The 26,748-nt window shown below is 45.7% G+C and overlaps 2 protein-coding genes across 2 annotated transcripts; one reads left to right on the top strand and one right to left on the bottom strand.

Annotated features, from left to right (window-relative positions):
• Positions 1–1,982: 1,982 nt before the first annotated feature.
• Positions 1,983–6,016, bottom strand: LOC124003063 (acylglycerol kinase, mitochondrial-like). The gene is made up of 14 exons (XM_046311075.1): positions 5,751–6,016; positions 5,480–5,519; positions 5,293–5,372; positions 5,083–5,158; positions 4,854–4,979; positions 4,641–4,735; positions 4,415–4,484; positions 4,213–4,292; positions 4,001–4,058; positions 3,760–3,907; positions 3,407–3,504; positions 3,248–3,318; positions 3,046–3,130; positions 1,983–2,846 (listed from the first exon to the last, which is right to left on the bottom strand). The coding sequence occupies exons 1-14, from the start codon at positions 5,858–5,860 to the stop codon at positions 2,712–2,714; spliced, it is 1,272 nt and encodes a 423-aa protein (XP_046167031.1). The 5' UTR covers positions 5,861–6,016; the 3' UTR covers positions 1,983–2,711.
• A 536-nt stretch (positions 6,017–6,552) lies between these two features.
• Positions 6,553–26,492, top strand: nup205 (nucleoporin 205). Its single transcript, XM_046311060.1, has 37 exons — positions 6,553–6,951; positions 8,129–8,271; positions 9,292–9,463; positions 9,549–9,693; positions 9,834–9,993; positions 10,086–10,314; positions 10,444–10,784; positions 10,948–11,064; positions 11,301–11,438; positions 11,540–11,690; positions 11,892–12,094; positions 12,244–12,426; positions 12,582–12,632; positions 12,737–12,946; positions 13,183–13,420; positions 14,240–14,429; positions 14,584–14,786; positions 16,180–16,344; positions 16,550–16,789; positions 17,023–17,172; positions 17,331–17,402; positions 17,581–17,738; positions 17,828–17,908; positions 18,715–18,906; positions 19,198–19,504; positions 20,776–20,924; positions 21,037–21,228; positions 21,412–21,533; positions 23,160–23,425; positions 23,528–23,598; positions 23,754–23,882; positions 23,999–24,122; positions 24,538–24,704; positions 24,785–24,914; positions 25,476–25,604; positions 25,832–25,887; positions 26,192–26,492. The coding sequence occupies exons 1-37, from the start codon at positions 6,924–6,926 to the stop codon at positions 26,342–26,344; spliced, it is 5,955 nt and encodes a 1,984-aa protein (XP_046167016.1). The 5' UTR covers positions 6,553–6,923; the 3' UTR covers positions 26,345–26,492.
• The last annotated feature ends 256 nt before the right edge of the window (positions 26,493–26,748 follow it).

Below are 26,748 nucleotides of genomic sequence, written 5' to 3'. Positions count from 1 at the left end.
GTATTTGTGTGCCGATTTAATGGTCCAATGTTCTGCCAGCAGAGAAACGGTGCAGTCAGTGATCTAAAAGTCTGTCTGTCTCGGAGTGAGCTGGTGCTTCTCAAGTGGAGAAGCTAGCTGTGTACTTGAGTTTTAGTTTGATTCAATTGAGATGTGTTGCAGATTGAATTAAATCCACAGGTGTGCTATGAGTGGAGATACAACTCTAGTGTTATTTTCTAGTTGGAGCTAGGCAGCTGCAAACTGTGCCCCATCACTGTAACAAAGAACCCTTTGTATTCTTAGTTCTCTGGTGATGTCAACCCCAAGCATGTTAGTGGGATTTTACCCTCCTCTCTGGGCAGACAGTCAGACCCCATCTGTTTTGGCAGAGGGTCTTCTTTGGCCCTCACACAATGGTTCCACATTGTGTGGATAAAAATATATATGGACAGGAGCGCTGATATAGGATCAGTTTGACTTTTTTAGATCATACTGAATAAGATTACATGGACAGGGGGACTTGATCATAGATCAGCACTCCTACTCTGAGACCCTTTTAGAATACAGGCCCTGGAAATAAAGTTATTGCGTTCAAATAGTGCTGGGAGACAGACTGTTCATTAAATGAACGGCTTAAGCCATTGCTCAATGACTCATAAAATAGTGTTGATGAAGACTGCACACTGCTTTCATTGGGTTCGACTGGTCAGTAAGTGTCGGCAATAGTGGAAATGTTCATTGAGGTTTTACTAGGGACAGTTTTGTTATAAAGCCTAATTAGTGGGTCATCTTTTAGTGTTGAGGACAGGCACTCAATCAAGACCACGGGCTTATTTGAAGTGGAAAGAGGCATCTACTGTATCAACGTGTTAATTGACCCTACTGATACTAGTGATATGATTAAATGTACAGTTCTTCACACCATGACGACTTAGCCCATTTTCTTCGCTCTGTTTGTGTTGACCTGTTCCACCTTGTGCCCTCCGGCACATCCCGGGCAAGCTACCATTTGTTTTACAGGTGTATAGTAGAGAGTGTACACAACACAAACGGAATTGTATCAAGCGCTCTCTTTGTGGAATTTGTTCACAGCCCTGTACCAGCATTGGCTAATTGGAATATATTTGTACAGTATGTCACCGCACTGAGTGTCAAAAGAAAGCATAATCTGTTGTACTTCCGCACTAATATGCAACAAGAGCGTTAACTTGCATAGCCTTGATCACAGCAACTGTAACGTAAACCTCCCAACAACAGCCAACTACACAGCTATATCCAGAACCTGTGCTACTGTAAAACATGGACAGAGACTTCAGTGACGATAACCCCTTTAGGAACTTGATCGCACGAGCCCCTTGTTTCCAAGCCAGTGACATTATACAGTACTTCCATTGTAAACACAAAACCATTTGTTTGTTTTCTCTGACACTTGTTGGATTGGATTTGTGATAGCGTTGCCAATGGAGAGTGATTCTCATGCCAATGTATCTCATCTCATCATAGAGTACTGTACAATGTATCTCATCTCATCATAGAGTACTGTACAATGTATCTCATCTTATCATAGAGTACTGTACAATGTATCTCATCTTATCATAGAGTACTGTACAATGTATCTCATCTTATCATAGAGTACTGTACAATGTATCTCATCTCATCATAGAGTACTGTACAATGTATCTCATCTTATCATAGAGTACTGTACAATGTATCTCATCTCATCATAGAGTACTATACAATGTATCTCATCTTATCATAGAGTACTGTACAATGTATCTCATCTTATCATAGAATGCTGTACAATGTATCTCATCTTATCATTGAGTACTGTACAATGTATCTTATCATTGAGTACTGTACAATGCATCTCATCATAGAGTACTGTACAATGTATCTCATCATAGAGTACTGTACAATGTATCTCATCATAGAGTACTGTACAATGCAGACAGTCTCTCTGCACATTATTCCAATTGGTATTAAAAGGCAATAGAACACCGTGGACATCATAACTGAATTATTTAATAGTGTTACACATGATGAGAGTATACAGTAGTAAACTAGTCAGTTACACCAATACTCCTGCAGGGCAGACTTATACAGGCTGAGTTCAGAAATAGCAACAAAATGTTTGGTCCTTGTTACTGCATCATAGTCATCGTCCATAATTATGGCCATAACCATTCCAACTGAACATTTCTATTTCAGTAACAATGAAATCTCACTGTAGACGGTTCCACATTGGTCCGGCTCTGTTTTATTGCTGTTTAGTGACAGTAAGGAGGCAAGTAGAGCAGACATACTCCCAGGTTGAGGTAGAAGTACAATACAGGGTCGTATTAGGGCATACCGTAGCGAAACATTTTACAACTGAAAACAAGCGTTTATTGGAAAAGTGAAGATAGACCCTACCCGTTTCAGTCTGTTAGGTGCCAACTGAATACGACCCAGGGGTGTATTCATTACATCGATTCTGGTGCAAAACACAGTCTGTTGCAAAAACTTTTGCAACAGAAACCGTTTACTCCAAACGGAAAATATTTTGCAAAGAAAACGAGAGTTTCTATTGGACAAATTCAGGTAGATTCCACCACATTTCATTCGGTTTGCTTCCGTTTGGTTCTTAATCAGTTTCTGTTTCAAGACGTAATGAATACACCCCAGGTGCTGGCCCTTTCCTCCTCCCTATTCCTCTGTCTGCTGCATGTGTTGTCATCACAGTGCTTCCTTCACTGGACCTGTGTGAGGAGCTGCTCTCTGCGCTCTGCGCTACAGAAGAAGTGCAGTTTCCGTGGCAACAGCGTCACCTCCACTGACATGGCCTCGTACTCCTCATTGTCAATGTTGTAGAAGCCAGCGCCTTCCTGTGGGAGGGGATACAACAGTAGGGAGAGGTCAGAGGTCATGGAGCAGAAGGACCGACCATATGTACGTACGCACGCACACATAAACAAAAATACATTTTACAAGAATAAATGTAATTTGTTTAAGGGTTATAATGATCTAAACTACAAGACTGTAATGCATCTTGTCTATGACGTTTATAGGACTAAGACAGCTGACCTCGGGCAGATTGAGTTGACATGCACTGGCCTCCAGTTTCAGTGATTTTGTTGTGAATGCAGTTGCATCCTCCATTTTTTTCTCTCTGCAATGCAGAAAATGCATCAGCCTTGACACACATGCTACATGAATAACAATTTGTTCATTTTAGTCGGGTATTACATTGATAATGTGACAAAGTGTATCTCCACAACTTGCTCACCCAACAGTGATGAACTCTCCCACACTGAAGGAGTCTGGCTCCACACACACCAGCAGGGAGTCGTCTGTACGCTGAGGGGCAAACAAGGGAACACAGTTTTAACACCCCGAGTCTGTTGTAGTAGCTGCTTTAGGGTAGTTAAAAAAAAAAATTACTGACCGTCTGGACAGGGTTTTTGTTCTGGGTGTGGATCGACAGCTCTAAAGTAGACAACATCCTCTCATTCCATCTCTCTGGCTCCTCCGCTTTTGGAGGCTCTGCACAAACATTTTGTACTTTTTGTATTGTATATCGTTTTGTTGTTTTCATTCCAACCTGAACACTTAAAAAAAGTTGTATTATTTGTTTATATCTGTATTGTTGTCCATCACTTTTTTTTTTGTTGGTGCAAATAAATAATTAATAAACACAAAACCAATGTCATTCATGCTTTGTGAAACAGAAGATGCAGTGTAGTGTTATTTCCAGACTGACAAACACAGAATAACACATCAACACACAGACAATGTTACCTGGAATAGGTGGGTACCAGTAATTTTTCAGTCTGTGGGCGATTCGGTACATTAGGTGGGGGCGCTGGGGCTTCTGTTCAGGCAGGTCAGGGGGGCGAAGGGTGGGTGCCAGGTAGGACACAGAGGCCTCACGTACCTGGGGCCACTCCTGGGTTAGGGATGGGACAAGACAGCATGACACAAATGCATGGAGGAACAATTGAGGTCCATGGACACGGAATGAAAACAGTCCTGCTCTCACCCGTAATGTACTAAACCAATGAGCTGCCTTTGTCTTCAAGGGGCCAAGGTACCAATATCTAAGAGCGAAAACAACAGTATAAGATATTTATTTTTAAAAGGAGAAACAACTTTTCCATTACTACAATGTTTTGCACATAAATGTTTCCATGACTTTACATGGGACTTGGGGAAAATAAGAATATGGAAACATAAGCTATGAAGGGATCTTACTTTTTGATGGTGGCAGCCACATCTCTGAAGGCCCCCCACCGTAGACCAATTAGGGCAAACACTGGCTGGTCTTTCTCTCCCTTGATACATAAACCCAGAAACCCAACACAATGTTCTTCTCTTCCTCTCCATGCAGTTACGGTTATTCAATGGCGATTAAATGTAATAAAGATCTTTAAACACCAGACCCTCCCGATCTCACCTTGATCTGCAGCACATCCAGGGGTACCGTTTCTCCTTGCAAGATGGACAGTGTCGCCGATGTGATGTGCCTGAAAACAAGAGGGGATATGAATGACAAAATGATTGGAGGATATTTTAGATAAATCAAGGAGGAGATTGTGCACAGTATACATTCTCAGTGAGAGATAGCATGTGTTTTGTTTGCACCTGAATGAGAGTGTGACATGTTTCAGTGGGATACTTACTTCACCTGATTGTCACTAAGGATGTGCAGACTCTCACTCAGGGAATTGTGGGAACCCAGAGGGATGAATCCTATGGGAGTTTTACTGAATGACTCCTATATTAGAGAGAAAAAACAGCACAGGGTAGGTAGTAAGAGACACCTAAGCTGAGATGGTATTGCACAACATAAAGGAGCTCGTTACAGGTTAATACAATGATAATACACAACTTACTTGATCAGCTCTCCGCAGCAGACCAGTGATAACCTCTTGTAGAGTGCCATCCCCTCCAGCCACAATCAGCATGTCTGTTTGCTCCATCAGCTCCATCAATTTCTTCGCCTGGCCCTCATAGTCTGTCTGCAAGAGAGAAGACACATGGTATTACACTATGTATAACTGTAGACTATAAAGGCTAAGAAATGTACGGAAACAACAATTGCACAGGGAAAGAAAATGATACCTTTACTAGTGTCACCTCCACACCAGCCAGGTGTAATATAGGGGCAGCATTCTTCTCAAATAAAGTATTGGCTTTCCTATAACCAGAGGGAAAAGCAAGACATATTAGTCAAACACAATTACAGTAGAAATGCTGTGGTGCAATAAGCTGGACCTCTTGCTTATTCTCTTTGCTTGACTTTAGGGAACGTGACTGTTACCTCTTACTTACCCACTACAAGCTGCTGGGTTTAGGATGACAGTGGCTTTCCTCAGCTGCTCCTGTGGTGAAATCTGCTGACGTCCATATTCCTGCATTTGAGAATGGATTTTGGGGCATTCCGAGTTGAATACAGTAAATGCAGGTGCATAATCAGTGAGAGCAGAAAAATGGAGCTACAGAATAATCAATGTCTCACCCTGGCCACCAGACAAGCTTCTTTTCGCAGCAGATTATCACTGTAAATAAATTAATAACAAATGATTGACGAAGAAAACAACTGATTACAAGACATCCTCATGTTATTCAATGTTGTTGGATTTCAATCATAAGAACCGTTCCGTAAGACCTTGATGGCTGATGATTTCTCAATAGCTACCAATTCGTGTGCATGTGCTCAATGATATTCATGATGATCTGTACTTGATCTAAAAACCATACCATTCAATCTGAAAGAAAACGTTACACACCAGTGTTTACCATACAACCAGTGTCCACCGTATGACAGGGCACAAGCCGCGACTGTGGACTTCTTCCAATGATTCCGTAGAGTCCCAAACACCTTCACAACCAGAGCCATTATCTTATCGTCACTATCAAATTGTCATTTTGAAAACGCTTTTTGTCATCTGTGTAAGCATCACGAACACTATCCTAAAATACATCCTACCACAGCGGTCATTTGTCCATCGCTGTCAAAACCATTTCGTATGTTACACATGGGTGCAGCTGTCTTAATAGTCGTATGAAACAAAAAAACTCTTAGTATAAGTTCCTCTTCATTTTGAGTTTCATTTTATGATTTTTTTTTCTTCTCCCGTCACATACCAGCATAAACATAAATGAGGAACTGTATAAATTTTAATTGAGCATGGAACACAATTTATTAACTTCAGTGCTTAGTTTATTGAATAAAAACTAAATTTCCCATACACCGCTGAGGTCTAAAGCAAAAAGAAGGCATTGCCTGAAAATAATAATTGAATAATAAATACATATATTTTTACATTATATTTATATATAAATGTAATGTAAAAATATATGTATTTTGTGACTTTTCCCCTGCATTATTCAAATGGTAAATAATCACATTATACACCGCATTGTATTTTTTTACTCTGGCACTAAAGCCAAGGAGCGTCAGAGCCAAATCTCCAGAATTCGAGTTTAACCAGAGATATTTCCGAGGAGATGGAAAACTACCAATTTAATGTATTCCGCCCAATATGTACGTTGGCCATTTTGTCATCAGAGTGCCGCGCGGTAGTGCTCATTCCTTCAAAGAGTGAATAGGGGTCATTTGGGCACTGGCTTAAAAAACAACATTTGCATACATTTCGTGAACAAGAAGTACAATATAACAAATATTTTCCAAGATGTGAGATAATTAACCTGTTCTCTGTAATATCGTACAGTTTGGAATCGTGACATTACGTACTTTCGAGGAAAATAGGAAGGTTTTTCGACTCATTCCCTGACTTCGAGAAGGGATTGCGTGGCAATTAGTTTAGCACCTTTGCGACGCAGCATGACAACGTGAACGCGATTTGTCAACAGTCTGCTGGATGGGGCGTTATATGTTCCCCCATTCTTTTTGCAATTTGATTCCTATCTCCACCCTTCTCTAATATCTTTGTTTTAACATGGCGGCGCAGATGGCGGTAAATTCAGGTATGGGCTTTATTTTTTCTGTTATTTCAAATAATAGAGGAGTGAGAGGTTGCTTATTGTTATTTACCAACTAATCACAATACACGTTTGTTGACGAGGTATTTTAATTGTATAAAATACAGTCTGATTACATAACGGGGAATCTGTGTCAAGTTCAGGCAGCCAGGACAGGAGCGCTAGTAGTTAGCTGACTGCTATGCCATGGTCACTGTAACGTTAATAACATGCGTGGGTATGTTTAATTAAAAATTCGATAAAACAACCAAATGCATTGACATGAAGCAAACGTCCTACCAGTTCAATACAGAGCTGAGTAGCTAGTTGCATATTGCTAGCTTCAAGAGGTCGCTCACCAGGAAACGAATGTAAAGGTTTCACGTGCTAACGTATCACGTTAGTTAGTTAACGTTAGTTAGCTACTGTAGTTAACTAGGTAAATAAAATGTAAAATGCCCACACACCAGTTAACTAGCTAACTTGCTCATAGTCTCAACAATGTGCGACTAAACTCTTGTTCACACTGCAGGCCCTAATGCTCACATCTGTTTTGGAATACTGTCTGTCCAAACAGTAAAGTTGCAAGTGACTAAATCAGATGTGTGTTCAGACAGCAGTCATTTGCTGACATGGCTACTCTAGTTGGCATAGGAACGATGGGTGTGCGCATTGGTGTAGGATGATTGGTGGTGCACGTGTTTTCTATCACTCAGAAGTTAAGGTGACAACAATGCCCTGCCATGGCCATTTCCCAGTGGTTTGGAATGTTCAAAATCATAATGTAAGAAACATTTTTGAAAGCCTCAAGGATAAGATCATACAACTTTCAAAACGAGGCCCTTTTGGCTAGCCACATATGTCAACTAGATCACTGCAATGATGAACTAACTTGTTAGCTACCACATGTTCTTTATCACACTGTCGACAGAGTAGCTAGCAAGCAACATCAACAAGATATGCCCCAATAAGTTTAATGGCCATTAATCAGATTTTGTATTTGACTTCACACCACCTACTTCCATGTTCTTTTTGGCTGTTCAGACTGCAGGATAAAAAGCAAATTGATTTGAGTCTCTTCAAACTGCCAATGTGAACAAGGCTTATGAAATGCTCTGAACACATTGTATAGGCTAGACACAAGACACTGACTGATTTGACTTTACTTGTGTCCCCCTATCAGGAGCCAGTCTGTGGGGGCCGCTGAAGGAGCTATGGGACACAGTGGAGGGTGCAGTGTGGAGGAGGCAACCAGAGAGCGTCCACCTCCTAGACCTTCAACTCAAGAAACACAAGCCCAATTTCCTCTCACTGTACAAGAACCCGGTGAGATGCTGTCAGAAGCTAGGTTTCCATTCAATTGGCAAGATTTTTATGCAAATATTCAAAAATCTGCATAAAAAGTGTATGCGCATTTCCACAACAAAGATCTATTTCCATCAAATCCCTCTCTGCGGGGTCGGAAGAAAGCGGATGTTTTCAGGGATACAGTATTTTCAACCTAACTTTAGTTTCCCCTGAAAACCGGATGTGGGGATTCCGCTCGAATGTCTTTTTATGCTGGTTACGTTACATTACCATCAAGTTGACATGTGGATAAAAGGCTGTGTGTAATGATGTAGTGCACATAAAAAATAACTTTGTGGTTAAATTCCCATGTACCGAATAACAAAAACAAAAAAAAGCTTAATTGCTTTCCATCGCATTTTCAACTCTACTGATGGGTTTGATACAACGTATTTTGCATTATATAGATAATTTGCCCACATGCTCTCTAGCCAACAGCTTGCAAATACCGTGCGGGTATAGCCTACATGATGAGATTATTATGGACAGGAGAGCAAGATGATTTTTATTTGTCAAAAGGCAGCCAAGCGTCATTGATCATGTCACCAGAATAAGACCCTTGATATTTATTGGAAATGAGCGTAAAGCGTATCACAGTGCACTTTCACCACCCTGTGATGTTCATCTGATCTATAGCCTAATAAACTGCATGCTTTCCCGAGTCGTAGTGGGAGGACCACAACATATGACTCCAAATGTATTTCTCGCATGATGGTTATTTATATCAATATTTTCTCATTGTTTCCACCGCCATTTTTCGCATAGTTAATTTTACTGACACCAAGATCCCACCTTGACTAGCGTATTTAGTTTTGTCGACATTTGGAAAGTTTACCAACAAATTTGCTGTTTCCATCAGGCCTGTTGTGACATTTACTCCCATAAAAGGTTTGATGGAAACCTGGTTACAGAGACACCAATGAGTTTTACTCATCTGCAAGCCAAGCGGGGGTTGCTAAAGTTGATTTGCTTGATGATTTCTCTTTTTGTGTTCTTTAGCCAAAGAGTGCAGAGCAGAGGGAGAAGGTGCGGAAAGCCAGCACAGAGGGCATTGCCATCCAGGGCCAGCAGGGGTCACGTCTCCTCCCAGAGCAGCTGCTTACAGAGGCCTTCATCTTGAGTGACCTCTTTGACATTGGAGAGCTGGCAGCCCTGGAGCTGCTGTTGGCAGGTAATATATACAGCGATGAGCACCTTACCAATGGAGATAAACACTGGCAGGATGTTTGTTTCTAAATATGACTTATCTTTTTCAGGTGAGAACCAGCAGCCCCACTTTCCAGGTCTGAGTCGGGGGCTGGTTGCAGTGCTGCTGTACTGGGATGGAAAGCTCTGCGTGGCCAACTCCTTGCGCTCGCTCATCCAGTCCCGCCATGGCAAGACCTTCACCTTGGAATTAAGGTACGATCTATTTTCCTGTCTACTTCCTACTTTAATATTGTTCAGACCAGTATTTTTTTGGTCTGCGCCTTGATGATTGAACAACAGAAGACTAATTTCCTCTGCTCTCTGTTGATTTGGTCATGTGTGTTCTGTCCCAGTGGGGAGCTGGTGGCCCTCACCACACGCTTCACAGATGAGCTGATGAGCCAGGGCCTGACGAGACGCCTACTGACGCTGGTGTCAGAGATCAATGTAACGCGGGAGTTTGAGCGCCTGCAGAAGGAGCGAGGCCTGGGCAACGAAAAACACAGGAAAGAGGTAAGGAAGCCCTTCTCAGAGGAATTGTATCATGTACAGAAGAGCTTTGTCTTTCTTCCCTCACAGGTTCACACATGGTCTTTCTCTGCCAGGTATCGGACCTCATCAAAGAGTGCCGACAGGCACTGGCAGATTGCCTGTTTGCATGGACCTGCCAATCACCTCTTGGTAAGGATGACACCCTGGCCCTTGTTGCCCACCTTGAGACGGTGACAGTGGAAGCTGATGGCTCATTGGACAGCGTGAATCTGGCTCTCGTCATGGCACTGCTGTACTGTCTGGATGTCAGCTTCCTGGAGCAAGGAACAGAAGATAGAGAAGGTTAGAATTGCCATGTATTCTGTTGCCATGTTACCTGAACATGCTGCAACACAGCAATGTCGACCCTGAAATTGTGTAGACTACTTCTATGTAAATACTACACCAAAATGGTTTGTGTGTGTAAACCAGACCTCCTCCAGGCCCTGCCCCTGCTGACAGAGAAGCAGTACGTGTCTGCAGTACACAGTCGTCTGGTGGATGGGAGGCCCTGGAAGCTGCCTGGGCTGCAGGCTGTGTGTCGGCTGGCCTGGGCCCTGGCCCTGCATGCCCTCTCCCAGCTGCCCCAGGGCTCAGCCCTGGCAGAGTTTACAGAGGCAGATGAGGCACTGGCCGACCAGGCCCTGCTAGGAGGTGTCTTCCTCTTCATGACAGAGGGCATGCTGGGATGTGAGGGCTTCACTCATGATGAATTCTACACCCGCCGCCTCCATTCCCTCATCACTGACTTCCTGGCCCTCATGCCCATGAAGGTTAGCAATGCCACCAGTTTTGCTTTGTGGCTGTGCATTGGTGTGTTTGAGTATGATAGGAATTTTAATATCGTGTAGTCCTCAATTTTTCAGGGTGAAGATATTTATTTCCTTTACGCAGAAGTGTGTATGTGCAAGTTTCAAGGTGTGTGACGTCTTGCAGGTGAAGCAGCTGCGTAACCGTGCTGACGAGGACGCCAGACTGGTCCACATGTCCCTGCAGATGGGCAGTGAGCCTCCGTCCTCCCTGAGGAAAGACCTGGACCACCTCATGATCCTGGTCAGCCTCCATTACTTCACCCTAAACACTCACTGTCACTAGTGGATTACATGGGGCTTTCTTATTGCTATATGCTGTGAAAGTGACTAGTCGTTTGCTAGCAATTTACATTGCAACATGACGCACTGGAGAGAAGGGTGGGGGGTGGGGGGTAAAGAACAGCAAACATGACCGTTGCTTTCACAGAGTAGCATTGGATAAGCATATTTGTCTGACTTCCTTCTGTGTGTTTGTAGATCGGAGAGTTCTATAGCAAGGACCCGTTTGGGCTGGAGCTGGCTCTGGAGTTCTGGTGCCACACTGAGTCCCTCCAGCACACCTCCCTCCAGGGCTCCTACCTGGGCATGGCCATGCAGAGGCCCCCACACAAACAGGTATGATCACCTTCCACATCCACCTTCCTCCCGAGATTAAAAAGTAAGATAATTTATTCTCCAATGGGGCCTTTTATAACAGCTTGTGTGCTGTGCCACAGGTGGTGCTGTCTAAATTTGTGCGTCAGATGGGGGACCTGCTGCCCCCCACCCTGTACATCCCTTACCTGCGCATGCTGAAGGGCCTGGCCAACGGCCCCCAGTGTGCCCACTACTGCTTCAGCCTGCTAAAGACCAACGGGGCCCCACACGGTAACTAAACACTCTCACCTTCAAGGCCCTGTAGGAATCTGTAAAGATACAAAGCAATTGTCTAATGTTCTCACTAATGGAGTTCCGCAGGGCTTGGTACTAGGTCCTTTCTTGTTCACTAGCTAAAGATAAATGCAGCCTTCATTCACTGATTTTTAAGGACACCACCAGATAATACATTGGGCTCTGTTGTTTGTTTAGGGGATAACATGCAGGTGACCGGCAGCCCTGTGTCCTGGGAGCACTTCTTCCACTCCCTCATGCTGTACCACGAGAACCTGCGCCGAGACCTGCCTAATGCTGATGCCACACACTATCGCCTCCCGCCAATAAGGGGCATCACACAGAGGGAGCTAGACGGCCTGACCTCTTTCCTGCAGCTGCTCTGTACCATCATTACCTGGGTATGAAGTGGTTTGCTGAAGACTGATCTGAACAGACAATGAACACATAAAGCATGTTAAAACAAACATGGGGGTCACACAGTCACAAGCAGTCTTTCACAGTCTTTCATTTGCCAAGGTGATATCTCATTTGACACTGTGTTTTTCAGAGTGAGAATGCCCGCCTGGCCTTGTGTGAGCACCCCCAGTGGACCCCGGCTGTGGTGATGCTGGGGCTGCTGCAGTGCAGTGTGCAGCCGGTCCTCAAGGGGGAGCTCCTGCTCTGCCTGGCTGCCTTTGGCAAGTCTCCGGAGATAGCTGCCTCCCTCTGGCAGTCACTGGAATACACTCAGGTAAGTCCGGTGTATAGTGAGGAGGAATGAAAATCTGTAAAAACACATGTCTCGTGCATAAGTATTGATCGTGCATCTGAGGTGTTGGTATTGTCTGACCTGCCAGGATCGCTTACAAAGTGCCAAACGCTCATGTTCTGGTCATTTCTATCCAGATTCTTCAGACAGTGCGGGCCCCTGGACAGAAACAAGCTGCTGGGATTGAGGTGAGATTTTGCCTGCGTGGATTGTCTGTGTGTGGCACTGCGTACGTTGTTTGCTTGTACACATGTATTTGCTTGTACACAACCTTTCTCCTTGTCCCTCTCAGGTGGAACTGAATGAAATTGAGTCGAGCTGTGAGGAATATCCTCTGACCAGAGCCTTCTGTCAGCTCATCAGCACATTGGTCGAGAGCGCCCTGCCAGTCAACCTGGGGGCGGGGCACCGTGCGCCAGGATTCCAGCCCTACCTGACCTTCCTGCGTGACGCCGTTTTCCTTCCCTTCCCCACCAGAGCCTATCGCCGTGCTGCTGAGAAGGTACGGGAATCTCTCGACAGTTGAGGTCCCTTGTTGGTGACATTAGATGGGAACTGCATAAGACCGGTTTCTGTGGTTGAGGATCACATTTAGCTAGTGAAATTCATTACAACCATGTCAGCACTTGCTCTCAGATGGCATAGAAGTGTGTTTTGCTACTAATACTTACTTCAGGTTTGTCTCACTCTCCACCCCCTCTCTCCCATCACCCCTCCACCACATATGCCCTCTATCAGTGGGAGGTAGCAGATGCTGTTCTGGAGGTGTTCCACAAGCTGCTGAGGGACTACGAGCCCCAGCCCTCAGACTTTGTCCAGGAAACGGTGGAGCTCCAGGGGGAGCAGGTGCTGGCCCACAAGCCCCCCGGCCACAGCCTCATGTTCCACCTGCTCAACGACTCGCCCACCCTCACCCTCTGCCTCAGCCTGCTGGAGGAGGGTGTGCGTCAGCTAGACACCTACTCCCTCTTCCCTGGTCAGTACACACACACACACCTACTCCCTCTTCCCTGGTCAGTACACACACACACACCTACTCCCTCTTCCCTGGTCAGTACACACACACACACCTACTCCCTTCCCTTCCACACACACACACCACTCCCTCTTCCCTGGTCAGTACACACACACACACACCTACTCCCTCTTCCCTGGTCAGTACACACACACACACACACCTACTCCCTCTTCCCTGGTCAGTACACACACACACACACACCTACTCCCTCTTCCCTGGTCAGTACACACACACACACCTACTCCCTCTTCCCTGGTCAGTACACACACACACACCTACTCCCTCTTCCCTGGTCAGTACACACACACACACCTACTCCCTCTTCCCTGGTCAGTACACACACACACACCTACTCCCTCTTCCCTGGTCAGTACACACACACACACCTACTCCCTCTTCCCTGGTCAGTACACGCACACACACCTACTCCCTCTTCCCTGGTCAGTACACGCACACACACCTACTCCCTCTTCCCTGGTCAGTACACACACACACACCTACTCCTCTTCCCTGGTCAGTACATGCACACACACCTACTCCCTCTTCCCTGGTCAGTACACACACACACACCTGTTAGAACGGTTTTTCTTTTGTTTTTACACTGTTGACTTCCCTGTTAGCATTGTACAAGGAGGGGGGCATGTGGGTTTGAGTTGAGACCTGATCATATTTCCAGTATTTTCTCAGGTCACATTGTTGGGTGGCTCACATTTCCGATATCTCGAGGTTACATTTCTTTACATCCACTCATCACTATTGGTTCTGTCCGACTTGCAGGTAAAAAACAGCTGGAGTCTGCGGTGTTGCACTGCCTGTGTCTTCTGGACCTGGCCCTGCAGAAAGAGGTGGTGTTCATGGACCTGCTGAGGGAGAGCCAGGCCTCCCTCATCGTCTCTCCCCTGGAGCAGCTCCTGCAGGGCGTCAGCGCCCAGAGCCGCCGGGCTGACCACATCGTCAACATCGCCAGGTACTGGAACACTTATCTCACCAGGGACTACACACGATGAGACGTTGTGCTAAATCTGGGACATACGCAGAAATGTTGACTTTGAAGTTGAAGTACATTGTCCCTGTCAAATGAAAACAATAGTCAAATTCCCTCTCTCTCTTGTCCCTGGCAGGTACCTGTACCACAGCAGTTCCAACCCGGAGGCGGCCTTCCAGAGTGCTAAGATCCTGCAGAGGATCGCCCGCTACCCCAACATCCAGAACAGACTGGTGGGAGACTTCACACACGACCAGACTGTGAGTGACAAGCTGATGGCTGGCTTCGTGGAGTGTCTGGACAACGAGGGGGCTGAGGAGGGACTAGAGAAAGGAGACGGTGAGTCACACTCTCCTTCTATCATCAATGTTTATCTCTGAGTGTGAAAGATGTCCAGCCTGCCCATCAAAGACCGACTGCCCCTGAAAAGCACCTTCTCATTTTAAAAACAGCCTTTGTTGCATCGATACGAGTCCGAAACATTCATTCTATGGCAATTGACTACAATGTGTAAGTAGGATCATTTTGGTCATAAAGTCAGTTTGGTCCAAAACTTAGATTTGTGAGATGATTATAGGAACAAACTGTATATCACGGACCGAAGGGTGTTGTAACAGTTTTCCTTGGGTTTATTTCAATCCTGCCCACAACTGGCAGCACCCACGTAATCAGCAATTTGGAGCCCAGCTGCACATGACTCAATCGTAATGCCTATTGGCTACTTGGTTTGTCATTCAACATCCCTATGGGGATAGTTAGGGACCATCAGTAAATTACACCATTTACATGGGACAATATATTTTTTAAAGTCCATAGCTCCAAATTTCAATGACTAAACCTCAAACTATAGAAATTCATATACAAATATTGAACGCATTTTATGTGACAACTGAAAGATGCAGCATGAAAATATTGTTCCATTTACATTGTGTAATTTATTGCCTGGCCCCAGTGATAGGCTATCCAATGCCAATTTTGCCACGGTTGCACAATAGCAAATTGGTGAAAGAAGTTGGCTAGCCTAGACGACTTCAAGACACAACTTAGTCTAACCAGGTCACCTAGAAGGGTGAGTGACGAAAGGCGTCCTTATGCTACCCATCCGAAACAGTATTGAACAGTGTGTCTTATGACATTTTGGTCTTCGGTAAGGGTTTTTTCGGCTGTTCGTGCACAATTTTTATTTATTTTTCTCTCGGCAAGCTGAAGTTTGGTAGCCGAAGTCTGCGCCCCTTTGTCGGTGATTGGTCAACAGTAGGGATTCTTCAATGAAGCGCTTGTTGTCATTCAACAAGAGATTAATGGTGTTCATGCGCAATTTTACATCTAAGTGAAAACATTTGCGATTTAAGGTCACCTCGGCAAAATTATATTTATTGAGTTAGATTAATTCGGACTATTTTTAGGAAGTGTATACTGGCTATGGTGTCTCTAGATGGACACACCGTACTATTGCCGAAAGTCTTTTGAGGGAGTATGTGCTCACACTCGTTCGGTTCACCTAGCTGAGTTTAGCTAGGCGCCAGCCAAACCGAAGAACGTGGAAGGCTTAACTGTGTACTGTTTTGGCAGAGGGAATTTACAAACGCTTGTCATGTCCGAACATGACAACATGTGGCTTCGGTCATGGCCGCTGCATTTCTTAATGACCAAGCCCATTCGGTCACTTTGCTCAGCACATCCGTTCAGTCACTCCAATTCACCACCTCTCCTCTCTCTCTCTTCCCTCCAGACTCTGAGCCAGCGAAGAAGGAAGCAAGGATCCGCCACGAGACCCAGATCCACATCCTGAACCTGCTGATCACCTCCCTGGAACTGAAGACCCCCAACCTGGCTCTCTACCTGCTGGGCTACGAGGTCAAGAAGCCCATCAACTCCACCAACCTGCAGGACGCAGGTCAGTAGCTGCTCTTTTCTTTACATCGGGGCTGTATACATTAGGGCACACCGTAGAAAAAAAGTTTTTGCAACGAAAAAACAAACAATTTAAACTAGAGTTGGTTCAGGTAGTCCCTCATCGTTTCAGTTTATTTCTGTTTGGTACGACCCCGGCTTTCATGACTCCACCAGCTTACCGTTGTAAAATCTTCTCTGTGTATCAGGTGTGCTGGGGTGCCCACGGAGCTGCCTGCATGCCATCCTGAGTCTGCTGCAGAGAGGCAGTGAGAGACGCTCGGGACCCGTGCTCACCAGCCAGGCCCCACACCTGGCTGAGCTCTGTTACCAGGTGATCTACCAGCTGTGTGTGTGCTCGGACACGTCAGGACCCACCATGCGCTACCTGAGGACCAGCCAGGACTTCCTGTTCACCCACCTGCAGCACCTGCCCTTCATCCTACCAGGTGAGCTCCTCACTGGCATCTCAATACACTTCCTATCCTGGTCTCCTCTCCTTCATCTGCGCTGAATCTGAAAAACAGGATAGGTGGAAGTATTACGGAAGGTGCCAACCAGGGCATTTGTAAACCTACAAAGACTCAGTCATCCTTCTTAACTGAGCCGACAGAGAGGAAGGCGACTACTCGGGTTGTCACACTCTTCTCTCTAACCTGTGTCCCTCCCTCTACCCTCCCAGGTGATGAGATCTCCGCCCTGTCCCAGATGTCCTGGCTCATGAAGACAGCGGCCATTGAACTCCGAGTAACATCACTCAACCGCCAGCGCTCACACACCCAGCGCCTCCTCAACCTGCTGCTGGATGACCAGCCTCGCACTCAGCACGCAGGTAACCACTACGACACACACACACACACACACACACACACACACACACACTGTAGAACTTACATTGTTTGGGATGAGTTGTTGTTCATTGATGTAAATGGGATATGAGTAAAAGTGGAAAAGCAGAAGGCATGACAGTTGATCTGTTTCTTTAATCAGCGGATGGGGAGACCGGCATGGAGGAGAGCAGATCTGTCAGTGGATTCCTGCACTTTGACACCGTCTCCAAAGGTTAGTTCTAGTTCTTCACACCAACATATCTAACTGTGAACCATATACAATCTGTCACTACAGGCCCTTTTTGTATTGTATTGTAAGTTGCGGATGTCAAGAGCTGGTTGTTTAGCTTGTTGTACCGTATCATTTTATGGCGTACTCATCTGCTGTCCATGTGTGACGACATCATCAGTGCGTAGGAAGCTCCTCAGCGTGCTGGATGCCATTAACTTCAGCCAGGATGTGCCAGAGCTGCTGCAGCTGGACTTTTTTGAGCGCACTCAGATCGAGCAGGTCATCGCCAACTGCGAGCACGTCAACGAGCACGGACACACCGTCTGCAACGTCAAGGTGGGCCTGGCTTTCAGTTTGCGTATGTAAACACAACCTTGCATTTTTGTTACTATGTCATTTTTCTAATGATGTCGTCATCTCCACAGTTACTCCATCGAGTCCTGGTAGCGGAGGTCAACGCCCTTCAGGGGATGGCAGCCATTGGACAGAGGCCACTGTTGATGGAGGTGAGTGCTGGCAGTATGATTTAGAGCAGGGAATTTTGAACTGGGGTCCGCGGTACTGCAGTGGGTCTGTGTTCTTTAGTTGTTTTAGAAAAAATATTTAGGATTTATTTCTGAAAACAAATCATTTGATTATCACAAGCTGCAACAGAATATTATCGTGGATACTATTTTTGTCTCTGCGTCTAGTATGAAGGAGGTAGTTTCACAAGCCAATGCTAACTATCGTTATAAAGAGAACTATAACATTTAAACAATAAAGAGAACTATAACATTTAAACGATAGTCTATTGATTTTGATATGTTTGAGCATAGGAGCACAGGGTTAGCCATGGCAAAATGCATAGGCTTTCAGGAAATTAGCTTTAAAAATGCTACATTTTCTCTCGGTTCAATGGACAAATGTATAACATTGCAGAAAATTGGTTTTAACAACCGCAACATTTTCTCTATGCTGCCAAGAGACCTTCCTAGCTAATATACTATGTTAGTTTACATTTCCAATAATTGGTGGGGTGGTCAAAATAATGAAACAAATCTATTCATTTGAAAAATTTGACTACTTCTATTTGCTATTATTCACAATGATAAAATGTGATATTACATTTTTGCTAACATATAGTAGGGGTCACCGGACAAGAAAAAGTTTAAAACCCCTTATTCAGAGTATAGTAGTATGGTCTTTTTCTTGCAAAATGATGCTCAGGATACTGTTCAGGAGCGTGAAGCGTTACAGAACATTAAGAAAGAAACATTCTGACTGTTTCACCTAACTGAACAAACCCTTGATTTGTGTGCTCACTCCCCAGGAGGTGAACTCCATCCTGCAGCAGGTGGTGGAGAGGAATCGTGTGCGTCGGAGCCTGAGTGCCAAGCGCCATGCGCTGCAGTCATGGAGAGGTCTGGTGGAGACCCTGCTCACCGCCTGCCCTGCAGACCTCATCCCTGCAGACGACAGACAGATCATAATCAGGGACCTGCTGCTGGACCTGCACGACAAGGTGTGTGTTTGTGGACATGTTTAACTATACTTGTGGGGACCAGAAGAATAGTAAACGTACAAAATTTGACCAACTGGGGACATAAAGGGTTTAGGGTTAGAATTAGGTTTATGGTTAGGAGCTAGTGTTAAGGTTAGGTGTTTGGGTTAGGTTTATGGTTAGGGAGATAAGATTTTCAATGGGATTGAATTGTGTCCCCACAAGGTTAATTATACAAGACTGTGTGTGTGGGAGAGATTGTGTGTGTATGGCAACTCTGTAAAATGGTCTAAGTTCTCCTGTCTCTACCAGGTGTTGTCAGAAGACTCCGCAGGAGAGCTGATGCCCATAGTAGCCGGGGCTGTGTTCACCCTCACCGCCCACCTCAGCCAATCGGTGCTGTCGGAGCAGCAGCAGGGGGCGGGGCTGGAGGGAGGCTCATCGTCGGGCTTCGCCTCCATCGCTAACTCTGCTCTGCACCTGATCCTGAGGAAGCTGCTTGACTTCATCCTCTGTACGGGTGGTGGATTCCAGCGTCTGCGTGCACACCTGTACGGCGCTCTGCTCTACTATCTGCAGATCGCCCAGAAACCTGAGGAGCCAGATACACTGCAGCAAGGTATTGTTGAGCTACAGTATTGCTGGGAAGACGCAAAAAAACTTGGGAGAATTATGGACGCAACTTTAGGACGCTATGTAGTAGTGTGTATTTTCTCTGGTCATTGTTTGCAAACCTTAGTTTAGTTTATTAATTTGACCATTTTAAAAACAAGCACACAAAACTGTAAAAAGACTTGCATGTAGATGAGTAGAATCATTGACGATTAAACACAGCAAAGTCTAGGAATTTACATTGTGGTTGTCTTGTGGCAGGTAGCCTAGTGGTTAGAGCATTGGGCCAGTTACCGAAAGGTCGCTGGTTCAAATCCCTGACCCAACAAGCAAGGAACTTAACTTAGCTCCTGTAAGTCTCTCTTGATAAGAGTGTCTGCTAAATGGCTAAAATGTCAATGTAAAATGTGACAAGATGGCTCGGCAACACAGTTGTACACCGTATGGCATCGAAGGGAGATATAGATAGATATCTCAAAATCAAAGAATAAATACCTCAAATGTTTATTATTGAGGTTATATCGACGGGGACATAATATGATCATACAGTTTCTAAAGTAGCAATCTGTTTCATGTTATTTATCACCGGATTTACTTAACACAAGGCAGGTAAATCATGACATGGCACAAGTGGGCCTTCCCTCTTTTGTTTTCTATTGCTCCTCTATTGTTCCTCAATCAACGGGGGAGGCCAATGACATCACGACTTCCTTCTTTTTAAAGCTGCCTAGAGAGGCTATTGTTTTGTTTTTATTGGCAAAGGCCGCTCATTCCATTCGGAGGCTCCAGTATACAAGAAAGTACCTTTCCCAGCATTACTCCTGACCCTGTATAAGCAGACATTAGCAACACCTGATCTGGTGTTGTGGTTGTGTGCATCTCTAACATGGGGAAAGTAATCAGTCATATCTGGGCGCAGAATCATAAATAATCCTGGACACCCTAGCCTCAACAGGCAGCCCGTTGAGTTCCTGAAAGCAGCACCTGCCTATGTGAGTACGTGGACTCGCCTTCAATACTACCCTGATCAGTTTATTCTGGGCTATCTGGAGCTCCCCCTTCAGAAGCTTAGATAAGCCCCCAACACATACAACTACTAGCGTAGTCAAAATGACATTGAATGAGGGCAGTGGCTAGCATTCTCATGGACACTGAACCATTTACCTTACACTTCTAAAAGCAAGAAGATTGACCTGTGCGGTTAATGCGGGAAGAGATTTCAGACCCCAAACAAACTAAAGATGCATATCTTTGTCATCTTTCCCTCCCTCTCTCCAGCGGGGAAGTCTATGTGGGAGCGTCTGACTGCTCCTGAGGATGGGTTCTCCAAGCTGCAGAGGGAGAACCTGGCCATCATCGAGAGCTACGGCACAGCCCTCATGGAGGTGGTGTGCAGGGATGCCTGCGACGGCCATGAGATCGGCAGGGTGTGAAATCAGACGCGCGCACACACTAACAATCAATCCGATATGCAATACTGTATCTTGAACTCCAGCCTGCCTGTCTGACTTCCTCTCCCTCTGCTTCTCTCTCTGTCAGATGCTCGCCCTGGCCGTGCTGGACCGGATCCTGTCCATAGACCGTCAGAGCCAGTGGCTGCTGTACGTGTGTAACAGTGGTTACCTGCGTGTGTTGGTAGAGAGCCTGAGGCAAGACGATACAGCCCTGCAGACCCTGCTCAGCCCCCAGCCCCCGCTGCTCAAACCTCTCTACATCTACGAGAGCAAGATGGTGAGAAAGGGAAGGGAGTGCACAAACACTAACCTTAAAGGGTACAGCACTCACTGCTCCAAAACGTTTACATCTATGTGTGAGATAGAAAGGGTTTATATTCATACACTTCCCCCACCCTCAAAAGGGAGTGTGTACACACACACACACTAAATGACCCACTGTTCTTTGTTTGTCTGTTAGGCCCTGTTGACGCGAGTGGCTAAGACAGGCCAGGGGGCCGTGGAGCTGCTGCGCTGTGGTCTGGTGTCTCAGCTGGTGGAGTGTCAGGTGTTTGACATGGTGCCTGACAGTGACTCACACAGGTAAGGAGGGGATGAAGAAGTAGAGTGAAACGGCTGGAAAGAGGGCGTTACAGATTGTTCTTTGTGGTCACTCTCAAAGTAACTTTTTTCCTTAGCCATCACATACAGTGCTTTCCAAAATTATTCAGACCCCTTGACTTTTTCCGGGTTTTGTTACATTACAGCCTTATTCTAAAATGTATAATTTTTTTTCTTCTCAATCTACACACAATACCCCATAATGACAAAGCAAAAACAGGATTTTAGAAATGTTTGCAAATGTATAAAACTTCTCACGTTTACATAAGACGCTACAAGCTTGGCACACCTGTATTTTGGAAATCTCTCCCATTCTTCACTGCAGATCCTCTCAAGCTCTGTTCAGTTGGATGAGCGTTCAGTTGGGGAGCGTCACTTCACAGCTATTTTCAGGCCTCTCCTGAGCTCTTCGACCGGGTTTAAGTCCGGGCTCTGGCTGGGCCACTCAAGGACATCCAGAGACTTGTCCCGAAACCACTCCTGTGTTGTCTTGGCTGTGTGCTTAGGATCGTTGTCCTGTTGGAAGGTGAACCTTCAACCCAGTCTGGGGTCCTGAGCTCTCTGGAGCAGGTTTTTTATCGAAGATCTCTCTGTACTTTGCTCCCGTTCATCTTTGTGTCGATCCTGACTAGCCTCCCAGTCCCTGCTGCTGAAAAACACCCCTAGAGCATGATGCTGCCACCACCATGTTTAACTGTAGGGATGGTGCCAGGTTTCCTCCAGATGTGACGTTTGGCATTCAGGCCAAAGAGTTCAATCTTGGTTTCATCAGACCAGAGAATCTTGTTTCTCATAGTCTGAGAGTCCTTTAGGTGCCTGTCATGTGCCTTTTACTGAGGAGTGGCTTCCGTCTGGCCACTCCACCAATAAAGGCCAGATTGGTGGAGTGCTGCAGAAATGTTTGTCCTTCTGGAAGTTTCTCCAATCTCCACAGAGGAGCTTTGTCAGTGACCATCGGGTTCTTGGTCACCTCCCTGACCAAGGCCTTTCTCCCCCGATTGCTCAGTTTGGCCGGGCGTCCAGCGCTAGGAAACGTCTTAAGAAGAACTGTGTTCTTGGGGACCTTCAATGCTGCAGACATTGTTTGCTACCCTTCCCCAGATCTGTGCCTCGACACAATCCTGTCTTGGCGCTCTACGGACAATTCCTTCGACCTCATGGCTTAGTTTTAGCTCTGACTTGCACTGTCAACTGTGGGACCTTTTACTTTTATATAGACAGTTGTGTGCCTTTCCAAATTATGTCCAATCAATTGAATTGACCACAGGTGGACTCCATTCAAGTTGTAGAAACATCTCAAAGATGATCAATGGAAACAGGATGCACCTGAGCTCAATTTTGAATCTCATAGCAAATACTTATGTTAAATGAGATTTCAGTTTTTTTTTTTTTAAATATAAATTTGCAGACGTGTCTAAAAAACAGTTTTTGCTTTGTTATTATTGGGTATTAGATTGATTTAAAAATGTATAAGTCTAATGTAACAAAGTGAAAAAAGGGAAGAGGTCTGCATACATTCCGAATGCCCTGTGTGTATCCTTATTGATTAACTGAATCGTGGTATAAATCTGAGTTGTCATATTTGACCCGTTCCCTGTGTGTCTCTAGGGTGTTTGGTCAGAGGGACCCTTCAGGGTTCATCCCCAGCCCTCTGGACCGCTACAGACAGATCCTACTGCCTGCTCTCAGGTTGTTCCAGGTCATCCTCACGTCCACCACCACACACCACCAGCAGGGGGCAACACAGGTCCTCCAGTGGCTGATCGTCCATGCCGACACCATCCAAGGGCTGCTGCGCTGTCAGGAGCTCGGTATGGGAGCGCTGCAGGAACTCTCCCTGCTCACAGGCATCATCAGCAAGACTGCCTTGCCAGGTACACCCATCCACACCAGGGACAGTCACAACACCTAGCTGGGGCACACCTGGGTTCGGGACTAATGTGATATTATGGTGCTGGTTTTGTGTGTGTGTGTAGGAGCTCTTGAGGGACAGGACGTGAACAGTGCAGCTCTGCCGGAGTTCCAGGGTCACATTAGCAGATTTCAGGTAGATACTGGCACGATACTAACACCCTGTCTCACGCTCCTGTGTCTCTTTTCAGGACCTTCAGTCACAGCGTCAGTAGCTGGACATTTAGTCCTGCTAGGTTACTCAATCCAATCAGGTATTTTGTGATGTGTAACAACATGCCTCTCCCCTAGCGTCAGTGTCTGTCTCTGCTGGGCCGTCTGGCGGGGAGCGAGAGGGAGCGACTCCTGAAGCAGGCAGAGATTGCAGCCCCGGGGGACCCTGCCGAGCGACGGGAGGAGATGGAGGTGGCCATGCAACAGGTACGATAGAGGAATGGTAAAAAGAAAATCTATGAAGCACGTTTCCGGATCTGTTTGTTTCGTCTTTCCAACTCCTGTTGTTACAATGACAGTGTTTTTATTGTTGTTGTCCCCAGGTGTGTGCTAACATCATGGAGTACTGCCAGACCCTGCTACTGCAGAGCTCAGCCCAGGCCCAGTTCAGCATCTGTCTCTTCAGCCCCTCGGTCAACGAACCAGCCAGCCGAGACGGCCACACAGGTTAGACTCTCTTCCGCTATGCTGCGTGTCCTAATAATTTGGTGGCTGGTTATATTTGTCCTATTTCATTGGAATTTTGTTTTTTTGCTTATCCCAACCTTCCCTCTTGAGACACCTACTGCCAGAGTATGTGTGTGGGATAGAAACCCTAACCTGCTTCACACCTATCTGTTCCTGGAGAGCTACCCTCCTGTAGGTTTTTGTTCCAACCCCAGTTGTAACTAACCTGTTTCCATTTATAAACCAGCCAATGATACAAATCAGGTGCACTAGATGATGGTTGGAGTGACAACCTGCAGGATGGTAGTGCTCCAGGAACAGGGTTGGAGAGCCTTGACTTACACACGCACACCCACCCACATGTTCCTCTCAATCTCCCCCGTCTGTGAATGACTAAAATCCTCTCCTGCCTCAGACCTGGCCCTGCCATCAGCCCTGTACTCTCGTGTGCCCAGCCTGGGTCTGGTTCTCTTCCTGCTGAAGAACAGCGCTGCGGACTTCTTCCGCTTCCACCAGAGCCATAGACAAGCCCTGGGCAAGCTGCAGAGCCTGGAGCAGCTGCCCCCAGAAGAGCTCAAGGAGGTAACACACACACTCGACCTCTTGATAAGGTGATGTATAAAGTGCCTCAGCCCTAACCAGTCTCTCTGTCCTGTGTGTAGCTGTGCGCGGCCCTGGTGTCTGGTACTGGTGGAGTAGAGAAGATCTCCTCTGTTCAGCGGAGCCTCTTGGCCAAGAGACGCCTGGTCCAGCTCATCAACAACAGAGCAAAGCTGCTGGCCCTCTGCTCCTGTATCCTACTATATTAAATTGAACCAGACCAGATTAAGCCAGATTAAATTACATTTAGCTACCCCCAGACCAGACTGCTGTGCAGGAGTTAGGTAAAGGGACTGAGCCAAAGGTTTATGGTTAATCTCAGGGTGGTTTTGATTTAGAGACAGGGGTGTCGAACAAGCCCATTCAATCTGGCCCGCGGGTGGTTTGAGTTAAACAAAAATATATATTAATTTATAAATTTTTGTGGGAAAATTCTCAATTGTAATGCCTAAAACCAAATGGAAACTGTAGAAGTGCTAATGGACCTAGATTTCTAGTTTTTCACAAGCTAGATAGTCAGAAAGCATCACAATCCAAAAGTGATGGATAGACCATTTTTTAGAAACATTAAGTGTGGCCCTCCCGACCTCTGAAGACCGGATGTGACCAGTGGTAGAAAAATGTGACACCTGTTAAAGTATTATTGATGCAATTCCCTGAGCTGTAGCTGCATTCATGTAAATGGAACATTTCTTTGAAAATACCGTCATAAGTGGTGAGCATGAGAAATGCCTTGACCTAACCACACCTCAGATGTGATTGAGACCTGCCTGTTTGTGATGTGGCGCCACCTGGAGTACTACCTGTTGTACTGCACCCCCACTGACCCCAAAGACTCCCTAATGCCTGGCGCCAGCGCCTACAGATCACGCTTGACTGACGGTGAAGCTCTAAACTGGCTCAATTAACCCTCTGGGGTGGATTAAGATTGGTCCCCTAGGGATAGCAGAAATGTTTTAGATTATTTTGGGGGGGATTATTTTTATTTTTTCTTTACTTCTCAATCTGAACCGTCTTTCATCTATATCATGATAAATGATGGGTAGCCTTTTTCCTGGTTGTGTTGATCACATCCCTTCTTACTGGTGTGCTTCTCCTGTGTTCCCCAGACTCGTTTGGACGTGCCCTGGGCCTGTCCCGAGTCAGCCAGCAAGACCTGGAACAGGTGAGTTACTATCTGGACTATGCTAACAGTGGGGGAGAAACATGTTTGTAAATAATCTGTACGTATGCCCCTTGAAATGTTGCGGTCCTCCAACTGTGTCAAAGGGCGGAGCGTGACAGGGCCTATGTCTACACAGTACCTAGAACTATGTGATTGAGAGCACCGATTTTAGGAAAAATATGTACAGGTGACGATGCATGTATAGGAATTAGTGAGTGTGTTTTCAGCTTGAGTGGCAGGCACTTTTGCAAGTCTCTCGTGAGTTAGTTCCCAGTAAGACTGACTCCTCTCCTGTCATCACCAGCTGCAGAGTGACATGGGGGCAGGCTTCGGAGAGGCTCTACAGAGGAAGCTGCTGGAGGTAGAGGGGCTATACAGCCAGGTCCGCTCCCGCTACACCTTCATCCAGGCCCTGGTACGCAGGATCCGAGGCCTGCTCCGCCAGCCCAAGAGCTGAGACACTCAACGGCCCATACATAACAGACCTTTACAAAAACACACTCATGAAATATTAAATGAAAGATTTTTTTGGCTTGATCATAGCTTTTGGTGATATGGATTTTTTTTTTTCTATTGTGAAATTAAAATACTTTTCTAAAATGTAATGATTTACCAACTAATTATTGGTTTGTTTCCTCTTTTGTAATGGGACTCATGATCAGAGTAAGTAGGAAAGAGAACTAAAACTGTAAAGGTCAACAAGTCATAGTGAAAGTAGGATCATATTCACAAAGCAACCAGTGACATACTTCCGTAATACTTAATCTTGTTTTATTTTCTTACAAGGTACACTTTATATAAGATGGTAAAGTGCGTAGATTCTCAGAACTTGGGGACGGGGGAATCGGGAGAGTGAACAAA

This window comes from Oncorhynchus gorbuscha, linkage group LG02 (genome assembly GCF_021184085.1).
Source record: "Oncorhynchus gorbuscha isolate QuinsamMale2020 ecotype Even-year linkage group LG02, OgorEven_v1.0, whole genome shotgun sequence".
Taxonomy (NCBI): domain Eukaryota; kingdom Metazoa; phylum Chordata; class Actinopteri; order Salmoniformes; family Salmonidae; genus Oncorhynchus; species Oncorhynchus gorbuscha.
This window is presented reverse-complemented; position numbering and strand designations above follow the sequence as displayed.